General features: G+C 35.5%; 1 protein-coding gene across 1 annotated transcript in view; it reads right to left on the bottom strand.

The window, feature by feature from the left end:
- LOC139141874 (unconventional myosin-VI-like) overlaps positions 1–26,354 on the bottom strand; it is a 63,009-nt gene that overhangs the window by 16,650 nt on the left and 20,005 nt on the right. The window contains exons 4-21 of the mRNA XM_070711629.1: positions 19,943–20,016; positions 19,224–19,353; positions 17,816–17,921; positions 16,685–16,841; positions 15,949–16,113; positions 11,212–11,292; positions 9,311–9,494; positions 8,127–8,271; positions 7,341–7,590; positions 6,911–6,983; positions 5,360–5,487; positions 4,996–5,091; positions 4,430–4,588; positions 3,836–3,968; positions 3,304–3,434; positions 2,685–2,892; positions 986–1,138; positions 645–742 (exon numbers count right to left, since the gene is read on the bottom strand). Coding sequence (XP_070567730.1) covers positions 645–742; positions 986–1,138; positions 2,685–2,892; positions 3,304–3,434; positions 3,836–3,968; positions 4,430–4,588; positions 4,996–5,091; positions 5,360–5,487; positions 6,911–6,983; positions 7,341–7,590; positions 8,127–8,271; positions 9,311–9,494; positions 11,212–11,292; positions 15,949–16,113; positions 16,685–16,841; positions 17,816–17,921; positions 19,224–19,353; positions 19,943–20,016 — 2,471 coding nt within the window. The remainder of the gene's footprint in view (positions 1–644; positions 743–985; positions 1,139–2,684; positions 2,893–3,303; positions 3,435–3,835; positions 3,969–4,429; positions 4,589–4,995; positions 5,092–5,359; positions 5,488–6,910; positions 6,984–7,340; positions 7,591–8,126; positions 8,272–9,310; positions 9,495–11,211; positions 11,293–15,948; positions 16,114–16,684; positions 16,842–17,815; positions 17,922–19,223; positions 19,354–19,942; positions 20,017–26,354) is intronic.

Here is a 26,354-nt window from a genome sequence, read left to right as displayed (position 1 = left end):
CAATGTACATTTCTGCTCACTGTAAGATGATTCCGACTCAAAAGGTTTGCTGATTTTACAAGAAAACGGCTATAAACTGGCTATAAACACAGAGCACTGCATTCGAAAATGGCGCCAAACGCTCAGCTGATCGCGTCGCTACGGACTGACCCAATCGTCACGGTGATTCACACCTTTGACAGTGCAAATTAATCTGCGTTGCCAGACCGGTGATAGAGGGACCGTGGTTAAACCCAGATTTCGAATGCACCAAGGTACAAACAAACCCACTTTTGCAAACACACACAGAAATACATGCATTTCTATACATGCTTGTACACATGGGTAAAGCAGGTTATGGAAGGAAGGTATCTAAGTATGAATATACAAAATATCAGTTTCTCTACTATTGTGATAGCAATTAATAACAGCTTTCTAAGTTCAACAGAGGATAAGCACAGAACTCAAATGGTTTGCATGGACACATCTCATGAAACTTTATTTGAGGATTTTATTCTATCAGAAACAGTCGTTTTTGTTGGATGGCAACAACTGGTTACATCTACAACAATTTTTATCCAACATTGATATTTCTATGATGTCACAAACCATTCTTCAAATCTCAATCAGTGAGTAAACATAGACTTGCTGATGACAACTTTTACCTTGATTTTCTTCACCAAAGTATCCATGGCTTTCTCAACTTCTGCCACATCTTTGCTGAGTCTGTCTTTTGTCTTCTTATCTTCTTTGATGCCGCTCACTGAAAAATGGATAAATCTATTATGTCTCTGATACAATTTACCAGTCGGCACTGACTTTAGACCTTTTATGTCAGTTTCAGCAGGAAATAATCTTTACTGAATGCATTCATGTAAACTTGGTTTAGTAGTTGCAGCCAAATCTGAATTGAACAACACATGACAAACTAGATAGATATTATAGAGAAACACGGTTGATCCATACTAATATTTCATGTTTAGATTTGTCCAGAATGCATACTCACCTATCTTTTTCATCTGGTTAAGCTGCACTCTCAGTTTAGACACTTGCTGTAGACCCTTGTAACGAGGTCTGTGTTTCTTGATTGCAATGTACATGCGTATACAGCTTTGAATTTTGATCAGAGCCTTTTTGCGGTACATTATCTTGTTCTTTACTGGAAAGAAAGCAAAAGTTGATGATCAATTAGCAGACCAAATGTGACTTGATGACCATGAATGCCAATAAATGTACATTTGAAATCCAAGCAAGCTACAAGAATTTACAGGTGTTGTACAAAATCCATGTCAGGCAGAACAAATTTGAGTTTGAGGCTAAATTTTGACCGAAGAAAAAATCCTTGACGGTAAAATTCATGGAAATAGAATTCTGGCTTGCATTAAGAGCTTTACCCTTTCACCCCACTTCCCATTGTACAGGTCCAACTTTCACTGAAATGAACAACAGGGCTGTACCAAAAGATGGTGGTGAAAGGGGTAATTCTAAAGGAAATTATTTGAAGTAGAAGAGTATGGTAGTGATTTTTTCTTGATGTCATACATTAATGCTTACTTTGTGTGTGATAGTCTGCTTTAGGATTTCTACAATGTGAAACTTACACCTTAGTTTGTTTACACTATCCTGATAACCATGAGTGTGCCATACTGTGTATATTTACCTGATAACCGTGAGTGCGCCATACTGCGCACACTTACACTTCATAATCATGAATGTGCCATATTGCACATACTTACACTTGATAACCATGAGTGTGCCATACTGCGAATAGTTACCTGATAACCATGAATGTGCCATACTGCAAATAGTTACCTGATAACCATGAATGTGCCATACTGCGAATAGTTACCTGATAACCATGAATGTGCCATACTGCGAATAGTTACCTGATAACCATGAGTGTGCCATACTGCAAATAGTTACCTGATAACCATGAGTGTGCCATACTGCGAATAGTTACCTGATAACCATGAATGTGCCATACTGCGAATAGTTACCTTGATAACCATGAATGTGCCATACTGCGAATAGTTACCTGATAACCATGAATGTGCCATACAGCGAATAGTTACCTGATAACCATGAGTGTGCCATACTGCGAATAGTTACCTGATAACCATGAATGTGCCATACTGCGAATAGTTACCTGATAACCATGAGTGTGCCATACTGCAAATAGTTACCTGATAACCATGAATGTGCCATACTGCGAATAGTTACCTGATAACCATGAATGTGCCATACTGCGAATCGTTACCTGATAACCATGAATGTGCCATACTGCGAATAGTTACCTGATAACCATGAATGTGCCATACTGCGAATAGTTACCTGATAACCATGAATGTGCCATACTGCGAATAGTTACCTGATAACCATGAATGTGCCATACTGCGAATAGTTACCTGATAACCATGAGTGTGCAATACTGCGAATAGTTACCTGATAACCATGAGTGTGCCATACTGCGCACACTTACACTTCATAACCATGAATGTGCCAAACTGCGAATAGTTACCTGATAACCATGAGTGTGCCATACTGCGAATAGTTACCTGATAACCATGAGTGTGCCATACTGCGAATAGTTACCTGATAACCATGAGTGTGCCATACTGCGAATAGTTACCTGATAACCATGAATGTGCCATACTGCGCACACTTACACTTCATAATCATGAATGTGCCAAACTGTGTATACTTACACTTGATAACCATGAGTGTGCCAAACTGTGCATACTTCCATCTTGTACACAGTAGCCATCTCTTCACTTTCTTCACCAAGAATGCCAGATGTTCCGGATCAGACTTCAGCAGCTGATCAAACTCAGCAAACTTCCCAGGTCTAAAGAAAACCTTGGTCAAGCCAAACTTGAAATCGTAGTCGTTCAAACCAAGAGCCTTGAACAGGGCCTGCAATGGATGAAGAAAAGGAATATAGTAAAATTTCTGAATTAAGTCTCATGAATTTGATGAAAGTCATGACATTCACCATGAAATGTAAATGAAAATAGTAAAACTAGAACAATCTGTAGGACAAGATTAGAAGTTTACAGTTACTAAATATTTGAATTTTAAAACATTTTGCATCTCTCCCACGTTCAAGTGAAAATGCTAATGAGGTGTGGCCTATGATCCTGTTTTACATATTTCCATGTTCAATGCATTTACAGTGGTTATAACGTGGCAAATCTAGATGTGGATGTAGTTTTCAGATTCATATTGCATTTGACGACAGCTGAATCACTGTGGAGTGCAAACACATACTTGACTAGGGTGTTTAGAACAATTAATCAAAACATGAGCAACAGTGGTTATGCATACCTTACAGAAGAGCCTGGGATCCAATCGGATAAGTTCCTTTGGCATGTATTTTTTGTACATTTGATAGAGATCTGCAAAGACAGCACGTGATGGGTAACCACCTTGCATCAGATCCAACACAGACACCATACCTACATTATGGGAAAAAGTCAAACAGGGTGATTGTAAGCAAACGAGACTGATTTTGGTAAATTCATTTTCTTTGATACCAAAGTATTGTAAATATCATTCTCAATGCAGTCGCAAAGTTTTTAATGAATAGTTCTACAATGCAGAGAGGATTGACTGCATGACACAATGAATTTGGACAACTTTTTCTACATCAAGGAAGGTCGTAACTGACATTGCAGATCACTTTTCTTGAAAGTAAAATCTTATAGAATATTTATAACGAACATGTTACACATTCCTGTGAATTAGAAGAAGTGATAAGTTTTTCCGGTACACTTGTCATATACTGCGATTAGCAGATTCCACCCCACTGCCTCACCATAGGGAAGTAACATGACCTACAAGATATATGCATACATACCAGCACACTGTAACTGACTGAGAATCTGTCCACCTTCAAAGAGTTTATCAACCATCTTTGAATTGGGTTTGATACAACGGATGAAATTAGAGCCTGTACTCTCCAGCTTGTCCATCAGCTCCATTAATTGACTCTGTACGGAATGAAAATATAGCATACATTATGGTTTTTTATCCGTTTTCTGATCTGATTGTTTGCACTACACAAATGTGGCAGACTTTGCTAGAAAAGTAGTTCTTCATATGAAACTTGAACCTGATACAGCAGATGATTATTTGAATATTCAAATCACCGACTGTCATTAAAAGTACACACGTACATCTCAAGTTTTGCAAAGGCACATCTTTTTCATCAAGAGACAAACAAAAGACAATGGAAAAAGAGACAGGGAAAAAAGACACAGATACGGATAGCCAAGAAGGCAGGCAGGCAGACAGCTGGGAAGATGGAATCTTTTACATTTTCATTGGTACAACAGTGATTAAAAATAACATGCCCGATTACACAAAATGTGGCAAAAATTATACACTTTATCACTACACACATTATCCATTTCTGCCAGACCATAACATGAATTTCTGTGTGTAGCCTTACCTTAAATTTACTTCCAACACTGATGAATGCTAGTTTCTTGATGGAGGATGAACTAGGTGATCCTGGGAATAGACTCTTGACAAATTTATCCTTACTTTCCTGCATAAGGCACTCCAGGGATGCGTGAAGGGCATCATTGTTCTTGTAGATGAATTCATTCTAAAAATTTCAAAACAATACATTTTATATATTGTGCACAATGATATGTATCGAGAGATCCTCCTTTTTCACTGTTATAAGAAATAGCAAATCAGAAAACATTGAATTTACTTCCCTAGATTTTACATTGTCTTTTTCAAACACATGTTGATACATAAGAGAACACCTTAACTTTGTGACTGATTTCCATGCTCCCTAACCAGGTGTTCAGTTTGAAGAACTCTTGATGTACTTTTCGTATCTCAGAATTTCATGAACTTGATATTGAAGTCAGTCATTACTTTTCACTCTGTGTAACTTTATATGTCCTGTTTCAACATACAGTGTTCTCGCAATCCCTCTCACTGTGTACTGATTTGATGTACACCACTGTCTTTTGCTTCCCTAATTGGCAAAGTTTCACTAACCGTTTGATAGCAGACTGCACCAGCAAAATGGCGAATGAGGAACCCTTCGTCATCACGGATCTGTCTGTGGAGAGCAAGTCTTGATTTCCTAGGGATCTGTTGATACACAGAGATGTGCAAGATAGTTAATCTTAAAATACACCAATCATTCTTATTTTGCCAAAGTGTACAAAACATTATTTTCTAGTTCCATATAGAGGGCGCTGTTCAAGCTTGTGCACCAGCATACTTGTAAACCAGTATGACATCGATCTGGTCTTCATCCGCAAACGAGAAGTAACTGCACTACAGTCATAATTTGTGATATTCTCAGTCAAAACCTATTTTCATTTCTGAATCTTACTATTGTGTTGGGCATACTTACATCTAATCTGAAATTATCTTTATGCTTTTTGTGTATAGTAGATGTAAAGTTGTTAGGGCTAGCCTTTGGTAGTTTGCTTTCTTCATCCAGGAGATCCATTATTCCACCTGGTTTCATCTCAATCATGTCTGTAAAATAATGTAAAGTATTTCAATGATTAGTCAAATCACATTGTGAAATTGATCATCAACTATCTCTGAACTACGTTCCTGCTTAGAATAAGGTCACCATAAAATTTTATCTATTTCATAATCTTAAACAAACAATTTTTAAATAATCATTTACAGTAAAAAAATATGGACACAGACGACAAAATTAAATACTCGACTGCACCACAAAATCTATGTCACATAATTACTCTAAATTAGATTTGACGGAGTCATTATTAAACTACCCATGTAACATGACTCTTTGAATCTTTCTCTTTTACATATATTTTTAGTTATTCAGATAAAAAACATAACTGCTCTAGTCTTTTTCTGTTTGTAGTTGGTCACACATTTGACAAATAAACCTAGTTTCACTTCTACATGTAAAATTGTACTATTTAAATCCTTGACAATGAAGTCTGATTGTAATCATGTTGGTTCCTTTCATAACATCCTGTTTTTACACTCTAATCCTGTCACTCAATCCTTTTCCTGCCAGACAGAGTCACTTCCCTACCTGCCAAGTTAGTAAAATGCGGTATCGAGTCAAAACCACAAGTATATTCATACATTTGGCATGGTCTGTCACAGCGACTTTTTGTTCATAAAAATCATATTCACAGTCTATGTTTTTAGGGGCCTTCAAATGTTCAATATTTTGTTAAAGCACACCATACAGGACACATTGTACTTCACTAGTTTAATATATTTGATCTAATGATGAACTTGGTAGGACCAATCAAAGACAAGTAATTTTATACCTTTTGGCTGAAACCTGCCTAATGACAATTAAGTTTATTCTGTACACTATTAAAGGCTGTATATCACATACTTCAAAGTAAATGCTAATACCCAGAGCACATCACTCACTTGGTTAATTTGTCGTCATGCATTCTCCCACTGATACTCTAACAGGTGGTTGTCTTTGCAACTTATTGTAGCAATAGTGATAAAGTTTGAACAAACAGAATCATCATCTCTGCCCTAATCACTTGAACTCAGACCAACCTCATTCAAAAACATATTCTCTAACCTATCTAATGTTATATGTAGGATTTCACATGGGTTGTGTGCTGGTACACTAATACTGAGTTGTAAACTGTGCATATAAACAGACCAAACAACCATCAGGCTAGTACCTATGAATACTACACTTTGGTACATTCCTATTGCTTTTAACTGGTTAGTTGGACCACTGTAAAGCATGATTGGGGTAAAAAAATGGAGCACATACGAAGAAAATTGAGTCAAATATTCTCAGCATTTTTTGTTTTTTATTATGGTCTTTGCCATAACTTTCTAATGCAACTGAACTCTTAATGATTTTGTTGATTTGTAAAACTGTTTAGCATGGACTCAGTTTACTTCAGTCTTTACAAACTTCTATTTCAGAAGACATTACCTATGACATCTTGGTTGTCAACGTAGCTGACATGAGCTATTCCTAGTCCTTCCTTCTTGTACAGTTCTTGTTCCTGGGGGGAGAAATGGTCACGTTAAAACATGACAAGCTTTGCCGTTTTCACTGAAAAATTTCCAGGCAATTTTGTTATTTTACATGTGAAAACCGGACCCAGATAGAGTGGGAGATACCTGGTCACAGTAGATGCATGAAATCTCCTAAATTTGAAACTATACGTACATTTTACGTTTTTCTGTTAACCTAGGGAGTACATCATAGTGATATTATGACATTTTATGAGGTATAGGGAATTAACAAAACCGACCCTTCATTTTGTATTGTAACACTTGTCATCTACATTGTCACATCACACATATCCTTATTTGAAAAGCAACAAAGCACCCCTAACTTTCCAATAGTTTGTACTCACCTCTTTGAGCACTCTCTTGTTGAAGAACTGTTGCAATTTCTCATTGCAGTAGTTGATACAGAACTGTTCAAAACTATTGAGTTGAAAGTATTCAAAACCAGCAATGTCAAGCACACCAATGAAATTTGCTGAGGTTTTGAACGGGAAACAGCGGTTGACTCGCTCCACGATGTAGTCAAACAGCCGTGAGTAAATGGCTTTGGCGAGAGCGTCTCTAGCATGAGATGCTTGGTCTTTGCGAAGTGGAACTCTGTTAAAAGAAAACATTTCATAGTTAACCCTTTCACCACCATGGTTTGTCCCAAATCCATTGTTCCCTAAGGTAAAGTTGGACCTGTACACAGGGAACTGGGGGTGAAAGGGTTAAAGCTGATAAAGGAATGATGGGAACTGTACCTATGGCAACCAATCATTGAATTTAATTTAAAGGGAGGGGCATGTAAAGAAATTGTGGAGCTAAAGATATTCTACCAAAACTATGTGATGTTGCTGATATTCCATAAAGACTAATAAGACTCTTTAAAATTATGGATATATGCAAATTTGTGATGATCAAGTTGCTTTCCACACTAATCTCCTGCCACATTTTGCTATTACAAACAACACTTTTTTTGAAGACCAATTTCGCTTATACTGGACAACTACTTAATCAAGTACAAGATGTGTTGACATAAGTATTATTGAATTGTCTGTAGGGAGAAAGTCTCCAACATTGGATGTATAGACACAAGTCTTGCTTGTCACTTGTTTCTTTTTTCCCACTGAAAGTGAATGAACTTGACCTACTTAATGAGAGTTCCACGGCCGCCTCCCTTGGTTGTCTGCATAATACGAGTTGTTAAGCTCTCCCTCAGATCTTCAGGGTCAACCATCAACGTCTTTGCTGCCAATTTAAGAGAATTTTCAGCTTTGTCAGAAACCATACTTCCTCCTGTGAAAATGAAGAAAATAAAATGAAAGTTATACTAAGGAGAATACATGGAAATTGTCTACAATCAATATTTGCTTTTAAGTTTTGGGTCTTAACACAGTGTGGAGATATACCTTCACTTTAATGAACATGTGACATTGTGCATACTTCTTAAGTAAAAGCAAATATATCATGCATTATTGCCAGACAAAATAAATACACAACATACATCTTGCAATTAAAATTTTTTTTGATACAAAAATACCAAACTTAAATTATAAACACATAAAGTTTGAAAAACCATCGGTGACCTTGGTAGTTGCAATCAGAGGAGGCCACAACTGTGTTGAAAAAAAATAAGTGAGAAAACCAATAAAGTATGTTAGCAGTAAAAGCTAGGGAAGGGGGGATACATAGTTTCTGAGAACAATTAGTTGGTATTTCATAGAAGTTCATATTAGTTTAATGCAACTTAAAACAAACTGGTCAAAACAAGGTTATAAGCTGTCTGGTGTTACCAATGGAGTACAATGATGCACTTGCCTGGTCCTATTCAAAACTAGATTTCAATTTATGAAAACAATACTTAATGGGAGAATTATTCATTTCTTATTACTTTGTATGCAAGGAAGGACTGATATAGTCAAACTCCTGTTCACTGTATCCCTAAATGTCTGATAATTAATCCATTAAAGCTACACAAGTCATCTGCAGTCATAGCCTAGCTTTCATTATTTGTATTCCAGATTCCAAAAGACACACTTTAGAATATTCCAAATGAAATAAAGTAATGCTGACAAATTTCTTGACAGCACAATGAGACCATAGTCAGATCATACTAAATCAGACAGAATGACTTTCACTTGACTGAGTACCATTGGTGGACAGAGAACCATTTATAATTTAAATATTGTAAAGACTATTCATTTTTCATAAGGTGATGAAAAAAAAAGCATTTTCCCATCTCTCTATTCTTCATTATTATAACATTATTCTCATCTGTGAATGTAGAAAAACTCAGGATCAAAGGTTACCAAATAGCCAATCATATAACCATTACCTTTACTGTCTTCTGAACTCTCCTCAAAAGCTACATTTCCAAGATGTAAGACACCGGCAACAATACGGAATATATCCATCTTTTCGTCCTCTGTGATTCCTAATTTCTGCATTGCAACGTCCATCTTCTTGAAATCTTTGATATCGTCCAAGATGATGTCAGTCATACCACCTTCCTTCTTATGCTGTGTAAAGAGGTGTCAAAGGTCATATAATTAGCATATTTGCCCTGTAAGCATAAATGGCAGAGATTGACACAAGTATGGACATATGTTTGCTTTATAGAAAGGATCAGTTTGGTGAGGAACTGAGGTGCAGCATCACATGTTATGGAATGCTGAGATGTAGAAGAGTTCTTTTACCAGTTCCATCATGCAAAGTGCGTTAGGGTATATAAAGCGTACATTACTCATACAACTTTTTATCCTAGGGTAAACGCAAGGTATACCCATGGAACACTATGGCAGGTTACACTCTGACCTATATTTTTGTCGCCGATGGATACAAAATACACAAGGCATTTTTGGCATTGTAAATTTGTGTCATTCTTGTATAACAATCCATAGTAAAAAACAAAATCAGTATGCTTTTGTTGTTTTGAGTGTGTACACAGTGTTTGATATAACCATAGCAATGCATTATGGGATCACCGGGAAAAGGTCTATAGGCATGATACATCTTGATGTAACCAGGGCCTGACCTATAAGATTGACAATAGTACGTTGGACATGACCAACACTTAGTTAGAATTATTCCATTTTGTGCATAATTTGCCATCAATTGTAAACACCTACCAACTGCTCGAATTTTACTGTCAATAATGTTGCTTTTAAAATACATTTAGGTTACAAACAATCACAATTTAACTTTATGTGATGGTGTGCAGTTGTTGCAGTTCACATATCACACATGCATATCACCAGGTCATAGAGGGCGCTCTTCAAAATACTACACTGAGAAAGTGCTGGTGAATGTGTCCCATCATACAGCCTCTCACACTACACTTTTCAGAATGGTATCATCCAATATGTATACATCAGCAGACAGATAATTTCTATTTGCAACAGGAATAATATCACATGAGATGTACAGGCATTATGAGGCGGCTTGAATGTACAGTTCACAATTTTTGCTCTAACATCTCATCCAAATATGAGAACATATGGTCACGACAAAGCAGTTGTTTGAATGTATAGTGAAGTTTGAAAGGCTGGAAAATTAACAGTAGAAATTTGTCGCGCAGCTCAGAAGGTGGAAGGCTTTATGCTTGATGATAATAAGTACACTTCTTGTGGGCACACTAATTCTTTTTGACAATAAATAAATACATAATGCACAATATCGATAGATAATAATTGAGACACCATACAGATCAATAACACATGAGACAATCATCAACACAGTTCAATGATTGACTATACAAGTCAGTAACATTATGTGTGACAGTGTGATATGTCATCACAACAGGTCAATAATTGACAATACAGGTTATTCATGTTGTATATAACAGTGTCAAGTTTAAAAACATAGGGCAATATTTGACAAAACAGATGAATGTGACAGTGACAGTATCAACTTACAGCAAAATCATTAGACAAATATAACATAAAACTCTTTGTCATCAATGGTGTTTACTTACGGATTTGAGTTAGTCATGGTGAAGAAAAGATTTTAGTTGAAGTGAAGTAAAATATGAAATAAAAATTCAGAACTCAGTTAAGAACATGAAAGTAAAATAACAGTAAGAAATCATAGGATAAGATTTGTTTCATCCAATGAAAGTAAAGTGTAAATCATAGAAAACCATCGATCAGCAGCTATAGTGTACTGAAAGGAAAGACATAAGCATACATGCCAATAAACTATAGATGGCGCTGTTGAAGTTGGAAAGAAAAATCTTACCTGAGCACTGAGACGATCAGTTGTTAATTTGGAGGCAGTTTCCTTTGAGGTAAAATACTGTGTATTTCCCTTTTTCAGATACTGTTGAGAAAGAAAAAATATTATTATATCTTGAGGCAGAGATAAGATTTATAACATTACTAGACAGAGGATCATTTAAAGTTACTTGGTAGTTGGACAAATTGTTGTTGTTGTTGTTGTTGTTATTGTTGTAATTGTGTGTGTGTGTGTGTGTGTGTGTGTGCGTGCGAGTGCGTGCACGCACTCACACTGGTAAACGAAGAGACAGATCTAGCTGTTTGAGTTGTTCTTTCAAAGTTCACAGAGCAATCTTCTGTAGGTTGAGATATGAATCATTCCATATTTTGAGTGGTAGAACTTTCATATTGGTGCAATTCCACAAAGGGGAAGCAGAAAAGAGGAAACACAACATGAGCTTGCATGACTTGAGCTCTTGAGCTCTGATCAAAGGATTAGAAGATTTATTTCATTCTGGATACACATACTGGTGCTCAAACAGAGCAAACAAGTCCGCTATTAAAATAAACAGAGTTAAGCAAGAATTATGAAATTCATGGGCCGCATGTTCAATGGCAATGACAGCTCAGTGCAACCACTTCACCATTTGCTCTTATGTGACTGTCACAGGTTTAGCTATGGTACAGAAACATTGAAGCAAGATCATTGCACAAAAAAGTGTTTCTACCGTGACAGAGTCAGGGTTCAATATTAGATTCTAGTGTGGTGGTCTATGTATACACCCAGAATACATTTTAGAGGTCTGAATGAAATAGGTGGTGGTCATGACAAAACAAAGTTTAGCATGATATGCATATACAGCTTGGGAACTTTGAAATGTTACTGATACACGCAGATTGGAATTGGTTTGTTAAATATCCTTAATTTCACCATCAAAACTGCTGTTGAAACATAAACAAAATTCCTATGCTTGATAGCAATGATGGTAGACTTTGACTCAATCTATTGGTAAGAGCCATCAATACTTCTTCATTATCAAAATCTTGCAAAATAAGTAGTGATGGTCAAAAAGTTCCATCAAATGTTTTGGAAAACTTGTTGTTTTTTGGACTCAAAAAACGTATCAATTTTTGCAGCTTGATTGTGACAGTGACCTACATACCGAAAATACATGTAATATTAATGAGAGAAACACTGGATATGAAATGAATTGTTTTTTCACCATGTGAACACCAACACTACTTACAATCCCGTAATCCTGAAGGGACAATAGCAGTAACTTTTGAATACATTTTCATTATCTTTGTTCAAGGAAATAGGTGTATTTTCCTTTCCCTATACTGCTCAGCAGTACAAAGTATTGGCTTTGCAAAGGCAATGATTGCATAGAGTATGCTATTGTTGACAAGTGAATTCTAATTCAGATTGCAATTCAGTTTTCAACATTGGACATTCAAACTCCCTGTTTGCAAATTGAATACTGCATTTAGATATGATTTAAGGTAGTATGCACCTCAAAATTGTACGACTTAAAATTTGGCTCAAATTTTCCTCAAAAAATATTTCAATCATACTTGTTCAAAATCAAGAATAATAAAAATCAGGGGTCATTGTGCAAATTTTGGTACTTGAGAAACAAATTACCCATGATTTTCCAATATTTGAAATTCAAAATGGCTACCCTAATCCCTGTGTCAACTCCATGAAGAAAAATACCGCAATTATACGGTGTCGCTCAAATTTGATCAGAATTGGTATATACCAGTATGGGTTACCAATGATCAACAATAAATGTTGTTTCTATCTGTTCAGTGGAGGAAAATTCTACGTTGATGTTATGACAATGATTTCTGCACAGTACAACCAGAAAAACAACAAGAAATATTTAAACCAGAAAAACAAGAATGACAAAAGTAATTAAGGTCTAACTTTAGGTACTGGAGGTCAACTTTAGCAACATGCATAGCAGAAACAAGCCCCTCTTAGTTTAGTATAGACGGTCTTCCCCATCTACTGTCTATGGTTTCAGCTGGTCTGTTAATATGTAACAGTTCATAAACGATGACAGGAAATGAGTCAAGATCAGTGGAGTTGGCCTGTTTCTCACTGCCATGCCTCCTGCACATTTGCAGGATTTCACTTTTTCTTACCTCATTTGCACATTTTTGACACTGATGTGTTCATTTGAACAAATTCACATCTCAACCCCTGCATCTACCTGTACACCAAATACTGAGATGGTAGCTTTGGCGGTATGGGAGCCTTTGTGTGTGACGGACATACATCCGCACATACATACCCACAAATATACAGACATGCAAATCAGATGCAAATGAACTGATTCAGCTTATACGATAACCTCACATCGGTATACCAAATGTGAGCTAAGAAAAATAAAATTTTTGATTTCGAAAAACTAAGACAGTCAAAATTTTTCTTACAGTGAAAGTTTTAAAATGAGCTCCCACAAGAGGTAGATCAGAAATGAAATGTGAAAGTTTGAGAGTTCGAATATCTGTCCTTGGGGAGCATTGTACGTTAAAGAATAGAACAATAAACAATATTTGCACACCAATCAAAATAAATCAAAATTACATAAAGTTACTGGAGTTTTAACATTTCATGTATGTAAACCTGTCAAAAAGTCAGTTCCTATATCAACTAATCAGTCATCTGAATTTGTCTGTGATACAATGCCAGCTTGTGATGTAACACCAATACCAGTGACTACCATTATAAATGTTGTGTTAACACATTGCTTCATTTTCTATGCAGTGTCACAGCTTGTACAGTTCATTTATCAATTTACAGCATTGTAACAACAACAGAAAGTACCTTCCTGTTTCCTAAAAACATTACATAATAAACTGCAATTACATCTTTGCTTCCTTACACCAAACCAACTATAATAGTCAATGCACTCTGTTGTACGAAAAAAACAGTACTACCATACAATTTGACAAGTCTAGATAGGAGGCTCAGGGTTATTGGTTTGAGCTTGGTTTTATGAATTCTTTAATTTCTATTTTATTATCTATTTATTCATATATTCATTATTTGTTTTTTTTGAATATCTTGTTGGTTCTATGATTTGTCTGCATTCTAGACTACTTGTCACTGTTCCTAACCACTGCTCGTTGTCTCTTTCCTATAGACCCCCAACATGTTCGCAAGCTGCAACTCTCAACCTAAATTCAATTAGTTTTGTTCAATTTGTAAAACTTGTTCTACATCCAAAATCACATCAAAATGCACAGCCTGTATGGATATGATGCATGCCTACTGTTATTGTTGACAAGTCATTCTATTCTTGATATGAATTCATCAATCTACAGTAAAATTGTACATTGCAAATGTGTTGTGTTTGCAAGACTGTATGACCCTTCTTTGGTATTCAAAATACTTTACCGTAGAGAAAAAACATGCTAATTTTCAGGAATAAAAAAAAATTTAAATGTGATCATACATACTGGTTCATTTGATGATCTCAAGGAAAAATGACATATCCTCTAAACACAGCTAACCAATATCTCACTGAAGTAATGTCAGTGTATTTATGATAAATGTCAAGTATCATATTGCAGGATACTACACACCAAGGTTTTAGTTTGCTAAACTACCCACACAGTAGCTAATTACCATGGATGTCATGGAGATATCACAAATGACGTCACCACTTTCTTTATCACTTATGATTTTAAGTGTCGGTGAGGATATCTTGAGAACCAGTGGGTAGGCAAGTTGCAAGATGCAAATCATTATGTATATAATATTTTCTAAGGTTAAAAGCAATGGATTTGATTCTCATCCAAGGTCTCCTATAAACATCATCAGAATTCACACTGAAAGCAATCAGACAAAGGGTTGCACCTGAAAAGTTTGGTTTTTGGCCTGAAAATCCAGTTTGTTGTTTTATCTGTTTTGATGCAGTGACATGGGGTTTATTGTCTTTTTAGGGGTTTACAAGATCCACCCACTGCATGAAAAAATAACACATTATGAATGGTAACAATTAGCAGTAATTCTGACATTCAGTGTGATGTTGATAGTGATTTCTGCAGTTCATATACGTGACCCTAACAAAGTCCTATCATTTTCTGTGTCTAGCACACTATCATTTTTCATGTCTGTAATTTTTTACAAGTATTAAACATGAAAATAATGGGCTAGTGCCTCTACTCTAGATCAATGAGCATGAGGATGAAAAACAAATGATTTTGCTTTTTTAATCGAATACCAAATTATGTGCAAAGACAGCAGCCAAGCCTTTACTTGAAAAGAAACACAATTATTTATTTATTTATTTATTTCAGTTAACCAACAGGCCAGGGGCCCAATTACAGGCACTATACTACATTATATCATACCAGTATATTGATAGCCCAAATACAGCAATCTGACTATTGATAGCCCAAATACAGCAATCTGACTATTGATTGCCCAAATACAGCAATCTGATTGGTTGAGACGTGAAAACAACCATGGTATATTCATGACATACCATGGTGGGTACACGGCAAGCTCTCAGCTTAAATTAAAATCCTTTTTCGACGCTCCATGTCAGAATTTCAATATACTGGTATGATATAATAGCAATAAATTCGGTTTTGAGCGGTTCACTCTATATATGTACTCGCTATCGCTCGTGCATATATGTCGTGAACTGGTCAAAATCTTGTGGTATACCATCGCTGGGTGTGCTTTATTGCTTAATTACAAAATGTAAACAGGCAGAGGGTGAAAGTAGATAGTACTTACATTGTAATCATCGGGTGTCGTGATTGCAAGTTTTTGACGTAGTTCAGGTGAAGCACCAGCACACATTCTGTAAAACACGTGATAATTCCTCTCTTCTTTGCTCTGTCCAACAATACGGGATTTCTCCAACAAATAATGGGATACGTATCCACCAACTACCATATTCTGAGACAAAATAGACGATAAGAAAATATGACATTATCCCACAGCTGTGAAGAATTCAAGTTGTTCAACCTGTTTTTGTAGAGATCATGTCTTCAAAGTGAAAGATGAAAAATATTTTCTTGGAATGAAAATTTAATAACAGAAAGCTTGGTTTGTAATTTGTTACAGAACTGTGACTCAACAGACAGAGAAGCTGCATACACATTGTATCGACTGTCACATTGTATTCAATTGCAAGTCTGTGTTGGCAATGTTGTTGCTGTTGTCATCATACACTGCCTGTTGCAATTTACTATTAATAAGCTGCGGTGGAAGGGACAAAGCATATTTTTATTATTTTTTAGGAAGGAAGTGACCGGCAGAAAATCAAATTGACAAATGAAAAATCTTTTAATTTCTGGGGAAGTATCAGTCTATAAACAAAAGGAAGTGGTATCTATTTATTTCATTAATTTCATGCAAAATAGAATTACTTCCAAATTATCTGATATGAGTTATCTATTTTGTTCAGCTAACCATACATTCTTAGGCTAGAAGCAGGTTGTTGCCTACTTGGCCTGCCATAACGTACCTTGTCACTGAAATGCATTTCTACAAATTTTCCAAAACGACTGCTATTATTGTTCCTCATGGTTTTTGCATTGCCGAATGCCTCTAGAAGTGGATTGGCTTCTACAATTCTCTGTTCTATAACGCCTGCTCCTGAACCATGGGATTCTGTCAAATACCTGGGGAGAAAAATGTGAAAAGGTCTTGCTGAGACATTGAAAGAGTTCAAGTTATTATTGAAGTTTGAATGAGGTCAAAGTTTGAATCAGCTCAAAGTTTGAATTAGGGCTACAGTCTGGAGGCTGCCACCTTGAAAAGACTGTATTATGTAGCAAGACTTGGTTGAGACACTTGTACTTGGGAATGGATGTCCTCACCATAACACATCCTACCGTATGCTCAACTTCCTAAGTAATGTATTCAATGGGTGAAACTCAAAATTTGAGTGAGCGGACCACAATGCAGACAAATTGTGTACATCAAAACGTACACAGAAAAATTGTGTATTCCTGGGCATGTTGTTTTCATTCACCTGTGTGTTTGTAGTGTTATGACATGATATCATTAGTGTCTGTTTTCCATAGAACATGACTGTTGTCAAAGTGTGATATTTTATTGGAGAGTGGGCCTATTATGCAAGGTGTTTCATAAAGCAGTATGCATCAAATAATAATAATTCATTATCAACAGAGGCTATTTTTTGGCCTGAACTGCAGACTATACACAATGATGATACTATAGGTCTGTCAGAAAAACCTGACAAGTTGGTGACGTGAGCTTTTAAACTCCAGCATCTTCACGTAATTCTCTGAGCAGCAGATTTTATTAATAGAATGACTAGCAGATTGGAGTGAATTGGTCTCTGCCAACATACAACTCTACTGATTTCATGGCTACACATTGGCTATTTTCATGACACGGTAAATTACTTTATATCTGGTATTTTTGGTTTTAGTTGTCAAAGTGCAATCTCTCATCATACGAAAAGAGCAAATTTCAACATTAAAAATATGTCAGTGGAAGTTAAATGCAGAATTCAGTGAATATGATCAGCTGTCACAGAGTATCAGTCAAACCCATTCATTCATGCCATACCATTCTGTGGGAACTAAACAAATCTACCACAGGAGGGGTGCAGGGCTTGACTTCTTACCTTAGTATATACTTTGTTGATTCAGTTTTGCCAGCACCACTCTCCCCACTTACAATAATGGACTGGCTCTGTTTGTAAACTTTCATGTCTCGAAAAGCCTTGTCAGCTGCAAAATAAAACATTAGTTACTCAATGTATATGAATCTTGGGAACATGGTAACAGGATGGGTAAATACTGTGGACTATTTTATTTTCACTGGAATTTATTTTAGCTGAAAACAGATTTTCAAATTCTTTCACTGTGATCTCATTTTCACTTCGTCTAGTCTGACTACATGCAAAGTATAGAAAATTGAAATTTTCACTTGAATTTTACTGGAAAACAGGTCTAGCGGCTTTAGCCAAAAGTAAATTCCGAGTGAAAATAAAGTATTCCACAGTACTCATTTTGTGTTAGATTTTAGTGCAGATTTACTATTATATAGAATTAAAATACTTGCTGCATGTTTTATTTTTTCCAAAATACAAATGTTGAACAGATATCTGTTTATTCTTGTTTAAAAATACCAAAATGAAAGAAATGGCGGAAAGTAAACACAGATTAAACCTTTCACCCCCAGTTCCCTGTATACAGGTCCAACTTTACCATTGAAAACAATGGATTTGGGACAAACCATGGCGGTGAAAGTAAACACAGATTAAACAAGAATTACAAAAATATATGATTGCTGTACCAACATCTCATCAAAAAGTTAACATAAATTGAAATGAAAACGATGTGAGAAATTATTGTCACCATTTGTTTGAGGAAGAGAGGGTGTCAAAGTCACATGGATTCAAGGGCTGTTTCACATTATGTTCAGAAAAAGTCATTAAAGCTGGCATGCCTTTGCTAGTTTGCCTCTTCCTTTACAGAAGAAGTTCAGACACTGAATATTTTATGAATTTTTGCAGGTCTACAACTTATTCCTGTTCATTTTGAGAGTTGGCAAGCAACACAACTATTCACCATTTTGTTTTGTTTGACTAATATTGAATATTTTCTGAATTTTTCATGCAGAGTTGACACAGAACACTGAAGGCAATTTGAGTTTAATTTGCTTCACTAAGAATTCAAAAACATTGCATGTTAATCACTGATTTTTGGTGTTGAGAAGTTTCCTTGAGCAGAGCATGGTCAGTTAAAACAATAAATTTCAAGATGTATAATACTTTAACAGAGTGACAACCTTTTACAAATGATCATTAATATAGCAGTATATTCATCAAGATGTCTATTTATACTGGTGAAGGAGAATATTCTACTGTAGACACAGGTAAGATGAACCTAACAGTACTGCTTGCAGCTACCTGCTGTTTTTTATATGCAAATATTAACTTTTACTCATGTCAAAGGGCAGGGACAAGATAACCTTGACATCCCCCATTTCATTGATTTGCTGTAGGATATTCACTGTAAAGTACTTACCGATTGCAAAAACATGAGGGGGTAGCACACCGAGGGATTTTCCTTGATAAGCCTTGATTACATCTTGAGAATACAGCTTTGGCATTTCACTGTATGGATTCACCGCTATAAGAATATTTGCCACATATGTCTGTTTGAAAAAAAAGAGAAATTAGAAATCAAGCATTCGATCTGGTTCTGAGTAAGTGCACTGTAATGAAGAGAGTGATAGTGTGAGTGCATATAATACTCTGCTATACTGATGGTGCTTTCACTAAATGTACTGCCTTTCACTGGGCTTTTCATCATTCACTGGATAATGTGGTTAGTTTTTCACAACCTGTGACTCAATTTTGAGAATTCTTCTCAGCACGTCCTAGAAATTGGTAAATAATGTTTTTTATCTCATATCAATCATGTAAACACAGAAACATTTTATATTTTATAAACTTTACATTTTACAGTTTATTTTTGTAACTTTTTGTACCATATTCTTGCAAGAAATAGTATCTTATTCCATCCACTTGACCAGCAATTTTACTGTGAAAGTTAAAATCATCAAAAGAAAACTCCTGAATGGACAATTATGGAGAAAATATACTAAACCAAGACATTCTGATCAAATAAATGGTATGTAAATACTGTTGCATACACTATTTGCCCACAGCAATGTAAACACTGAAATTAGATTTTGCCCCTGAAAATTATTTCCTGCATGTTGTCATGGTGACAATACTCACATAAATCTGGTTTTTCTTGTATCTAAGGCGTAAATTATTCAGTAAAGTTGCTTCATTCAGATACATTAAGGCACCTGAAATAAACAAAAAGACGACAAATGTCAATCAAAAATATTCAGTCTCTACACTGGCTAGTCAGGCCAATCACAACAAAGGACAGTATTTTGATCTGGGATGATAGATGGAACTGAGGTATGTCAATCAATTTAATTATCCTTTTCCATGGCGTAAACTAATCAAAATTAAGGAAGTACTGAAAACACAATCATGTAAATATACAGCTAACTTTATCCACAAGATGTAGGTTGTATTGATGACATCACTGAGCATTAGACAGGTCACTTAGATCCTCCATCTCATACAGTGGATTAAAATCAACTCCTGATACATGTACATGCTTTGTACAGTACACATCAGCTCATGTGTAACTTTAACGCACAGAATGACTAGAAAAGAACTTTCTTCACCTTCTCATATCAAATATATATCCACAATATTGAATATATGAGCAGTAACACACTTGAGTTTTATCTTTATATACCTCCTCTCAGGTGATGTTCTGAACTTATACTCCCCTTTCTCCTAAGTGTTTACTTTTCACTGATGTCAGCTTGAATTCAATTGGGAACAAATCCAATTATCCACCAAATTGAAGTTCAAACTAATACTACGGTATATTATACCCAATTATAATATTCACCGTCTTGGCTGGTAGAATGCTCCAATTAATTGTTAAACGATATGCCATCGATTCAGAGCCTAATGGTGTTGTCTAATTTGAAATATCAAAATTTCACTAAATATTGTAGTGTTTTGACTTTGATGTGGTGATATCTGTTGAATTGTTTAGGGCAGAATACAAGTATGTCCAAGAAGACTTAACTTGGCAAGAACAGCTTTTAATCCTTGCATCTGTATTGTCTTATTTTAAGCAAAATTTATGATTTGTGTATGCATAGGTATATGAGTACATGTTGCATCACATGCGTTTGGCGCAAAATTCCCATTCTGAAAACAAAATTTTTCATACGGTTTTGCAATTTTAGTACTGTCTGTCAGAAACCACAGCAAGGCAACTAACAGCTGGTTAAAAATGCCTACAGCTGCTTTGTTTTAAAAGATCTTTCTTACTTCTAGATTTTCCAACCTTTGTTGAAATTTCTGGGAATGTGGACGTGGTGACTGCAGCATGTGTAATGTACCTATTGACACAGCAATAAAGCTGGTGTCCTGACCTTTTAACGAGAATCTGACATAATTTACAACACTGCAGTGTTCACTGTTTACAGTTTTCACACAAAGGATAATGAAGCAATGGCTAGGCATTGTTAGCCAGGAAACCACTATAATGTTAGCTCACTGACAAATTACAACATTGCTTCAATATACATGAGTATCTTTCTGTATTGTAACTTTTTTAAGGGGATACTAAACTATTTTCATGCATGCACCACAGGGAAAAATTTTCAATTTCTCATTATACCGGATATACTGATAAAATATTTTGTGTTTAGATGTTTCCTAAAACTGATTTATTAGAGACTATGAAAGAGACAGCTTGTGAAGTACCTTTAATCTAACAATTTATAAAACTTGAATATAAGCTCTTTATATTTTAGAAAAACATGCCAAAAAAGTGAAGTAAAAAATGATTGTTGTCTGAAACTGCTTCCTCTCTATCACTCAGCAATAAAATCCTTTCACCCCCGTTTCCTGATCTGGAGATCCAACTGCAGTGTAGAAAACGATGGGATCGGTTCAAACCACAGTGGTGAAACGGTTACAAGAAGGACAGAAAGAAAATTTTTCTGAGAGCAGGTGAACATTGACTCATCTTGATGAGCTCTGAATGCAAATATCCTACGGCAAATTCAATTCAGTCATTTTGTGTCTGTGATTTCGAAACCAAGAACCTCAAAACTCATGATTTTATCTGCTCATTTCTGTGGGATATACGAGTTATCTTGAAATTCATGAAATTTCTTCATTTTCTCTTAATTTGTCAGACTTTCTCCTATCAGTTATTTATCATTAATTCAATGTACCACTACAGCAAAACATTCATACAGACGGATACAGAAACATAGATCTGTAGGTAACTGAGGTAATGTACACAATATATAGACCAATACACACACAAACACTACACACACACACACACACACACACACGACATCAGATCACCTGTGAATGTATATTTCAATCTTTTTTTCTGTGAATGTTCCAACTTTATAAACTTTTAAAATACTCTTGATCAATCAATTCAGGATAAAGCATCAATCTTTCCAGAGAGAAAGGCTGATTTCATTGGAAAACAAATTATGGCACAACAATACCATATTCCATTAATCTTTTTTTATCTAAATTTCTCTTTTCATCTTCTTAAAATGCACCTTCAAATCCTTGACCTTGAGTGCAAGCATTTAACTAAAATGCTGTTAATTTAAAAGCAGACTAGAAAAGTCCAGAGTTTCTGGATAAAAGGCTTTTGCAAGAGAAGAAAGAACCACATCTGAGATTAATAGGGTAAACCCAGTGATTTGTCAGCCATGAATGTGGTTTGTCATAAGATTTGAAATGAATGGCCCTAGGCTTCTTAAGCCATCACTTTGAAGAAATAGACTGACAAGAATTATCTTTCAGTGACTAACAGCGGTAGGATTATCATGATGTAAGGGACTAAGCTACTTTCTAGTAAAGTACATTTGTATGTTACATACAAACTTGATTTGCTTCTACTAAAAACCTATGAGACACACTTTCTCTCATATTAACAGGACCAGTAACTGTAACTTTGATAATTTCTATACTATTTTTGTTCTGTACATGTCAATTGCAAGTTCCTGTTTTACTCTCCTGAGCATTTTAAAAGATCTGCTATTTAGCCTGCCAACACAGCATCTATACATGTTAATTGCTCAGTTATTCTTAAACATCTGAATTCTGGTCCAGACCAGAATTCACTCTTAAATAATAAAAATACAATATACACATGTATAGGCCAAGTTGATAAGCTGAATACTGTGTATCTTGCTATGCTTTGGGCAGAAGGAAAAAGAAACTGGAGTTGACATTAAAACAAAAATAGTGAAAAACATCATCAAAAGTTATACATATACATCTAGTGGCCCTTTAGTACCTGTGACCAAAGTGGAGTGGGCGTGTCTACATCATAATATCAGAATGACATTTACAAGAAATCAATGCTATTGTAGACACAGCTTGGCTAAAAGCAGTTTGCAATGCCAGTGAAACTATAATTGTCAGGAACCAACTTTCAAGAAGGAATTTTCAGGTTTGAAAAATCTTGTGGCGAGGCAGGTTGAGAGAGGGTTTTACTAAATTTCGGAATTGTGAATTTGAAATTAACCTGTCCAAACACAAACCATAGTGAAAACTAGAGAAAGAGGGAAAGAAATAAAGACAAGAAACATGCCATAGACATGATAGACCTTTATAAGTACATTGTACAGTGGACGTGTGCCAATTTTTTGTAACCTCTCATACAAATATGTTCTGGTAAACCACAATTTGGAAGAAAATGTACACAGGACTTTTTTACGGTCCCTGTGTAAATTTAGCTCAATATTTCCAAAGTCAAGGCTAAAAAGAACTAAAAAGGTCTGCATTTTCATTCTAGATATCTCTTTGCAGCATTTTCATTAAGATTGCTCAGAAAACATTGGACCCATGATAATAAAAGCAATAACCATTGTATTAAAAATCCAAGCAATCGTAATGTGAAGGAAGTTTCATGCAAACCAAGAGCAGATCACATTTTTGATGATCATATGCTTGAAAATTTGTACAATTTGGCTGTCATTTTAGTAATTTTACAGATGATAATCAAACCAGTATCTACTGTATGTTGGGGTTGTTTTCAACCCTTTTCCAATCCACATGCCTAAATGGAGTCTGCTCACAATGGGGGCACAATTCCAAGCCAATTACACATGACCTTCTTTTCAGACACACATAGGGATCTCCATGACAACATGGTTGTCATGGAAACTGCTAATGGACATTATGACCTATTCGTTTTGCAAATTCATTATGCAAAAAAAATTCAAGACTTGAAAGAGGTGTTTTTTGCCTTCAAACAAAAACAACAAAAAGACTACGAGAGAGGAACCAGTAAAATGATATATGGCTTGTAGTTGCTGTTTAAAGAAGTCTATTACTGTTAAACTACAAAATTTGGAAGTTGCTAAAACAGTCTGCAGATGTGTGATATTTGGTTAGATAATGTCTGCTGCAAGTAGGTGTTGAAAGGCAACTCAAGGTACATGTACAAATGTACTCAATGTATCTTGTATTTTCATAGCATACAACATAGTTATATTTCTGAGCATGCAGCTATCGGATTTCAAAATCAAATATTGTCGGTGGTTTGTTTGCCATTTCTCCTACTTTTTTGCAAGGATTTGATTATTTTCAAAGACATTCTGTTTTCTGCAGTTGCATGAGAAAAGCAATTTATTTTTTAGGAAAGCTTATGAAGGTTGTATGTTTCATAATGATGAAAATCACCAGAATTCTGCCTATATTAATATGATATTAATAGAAATGTTGGTTTTTGCTATTAAAAACCAAATCAAATCAAAATTTTGTATCTGTCCAGGTGACAGTCTGCCAATGACAGTGACACCTTGAATCAAAATTTTGTCATGACATCATTACTTAACTTATATTTAAGCTGTCATTTATTGATGTGAGCTGCTGTGCTGTACACACATCACTGCTTTTCATGTATTGATTGCCAGACTAATCTAAATGATTTGTGTCATGCCTAAATCCAATCACATTTTAATGACATAAACAAATTAAGCTATGTGAGCAGTCAAAGAGCTGTGTCATTTGGTGGAAAAACAGACATGAGTTATACTGCTTTACAAAAATTGTAGTGTACTGGGATCATGCACAGCCATGTGGCAATTTAAAATTATTTACATGTCATGCAAATTTTGTGTTTTAAAGTTATTGTGAAAGGTGCTGTATGCCAGCTGATAACACAATGCAAACTGCATTCAATATACTTTGGGTGTGCCAAAGTTTTTATATTTATATTGCCAATTTTCGGTTTGCATGAAGAACACTGAAAATACAAAAACCCCAAAACTTATCTGATATCAATATTTTGATACAATTTTCATAATGTATATATGAATTTCATTCAAGAAAACCAAAGGATGAAAACGAAGCTTGAAAATAGATTCTTCGATTGATTACTCAAAATTTAGCTATTAAATTAAGTTTGTCAATATCTTTGTAAAGTGATAAAATTCTTACAATATTGTGAAGGAATACACTAAGGAGAGGTAACAAAAAGCTCCAATGTGTGAAGCACATTATGTACAAGTTGACCCCTTTTTGTTGAAAACTGTTCTAATGCTCTATTGGTGTCACACACAGAGATCTATCATTTTTTCCCTGCTGTTAAAGTTTCCCTGACAAAAAACTGAGTCCCTAGTGATACCTCAAATTATTCCCTGATTGCAAATTCTCACTTCTGAACCATGCACGATGTAAATCAAACCCAACCCAAGCAATTTATTATCAACAATCAAGACGAAGTCTCTCCCCCTTTACTGCAGGCGAATTTCTCTCCTGCAGATATTTTCAGTTCACTTAATTGCAGAATAAATGACACGCTGGGTAGGAAAGGAGAGCTAGATTGTTTACTTAACTATGGAGAGGCTATCTTGAGAGGTCAACAGATCAAATTTGTTATACTAGTAACTCACTGAATTTATCAGCTGACAAAAATTACACTTGCTGAGCAAATAAGCATGCCACGTTTTTGTTAAAAAACCTAGTGATTTGGGGCTATTAGTTTTCCATGAGGAAAAATACCCAAGACAGTGAAAGAGTTACATAAAATTTCCATTTTCTAACAGCACTGAAAATTCCAATGAGATTTTCCAGGTACTTTCTGGCATAAAGTGTTTTTCTTTCACACGCGAGTTGTACATTTGTCTTACTGAACGCTATCAATGTCACAGCAGAGGTTGCCTAGCTTGTGACAATTCACAGACAGAAAACATGCTCAGGAAAATGATCCCCTCTTTCAGTCTTTTACTGTGAAATTATCTAAACAGACGTTTTTATCATGTGAGAGTCACCTGGGCACTTGGAAATCTGTGTTTTACTTGGACCAAGTATTTCCATTTTCAAGTTCACAATATTTAGCAAAGAGTGTGAGGGATTGACACCTGGGATCTACACCTTCAATTTCAATGACACTATCAGGTGCATTTACAACACCATGTGAATCATTAGATGCCTCTCCTTACACAACAAAGGGATTTTCAAATCAGTACAGCTTTGAAACACTGAATATCAATTTAAAACGCTGGTTGTAATTTTCGACCCACCAGCTGTCGTAATTAAAAATTGAAGCAGTAACATATGG

Source organism: Ptychodera flava, chromosome 10, assembly GCF_041260155.1.
Source record: "Ptychodera flava strain L36383 chromosome 10, AS_Pfla_20210202, whole genome shotgun sequence".
Classification (NCBI taxonomy): domain Eukaryota; kingdom Metazoa; phylum Hemichordata; class Enteropneusta; family Ptychoderidae; genus Ptychodera; species Ptychodera flava.
Note: the sequence above shows the minus strand (reverse complement) of the source record. Positions and strands in the feature narration are given on the sequence as shown.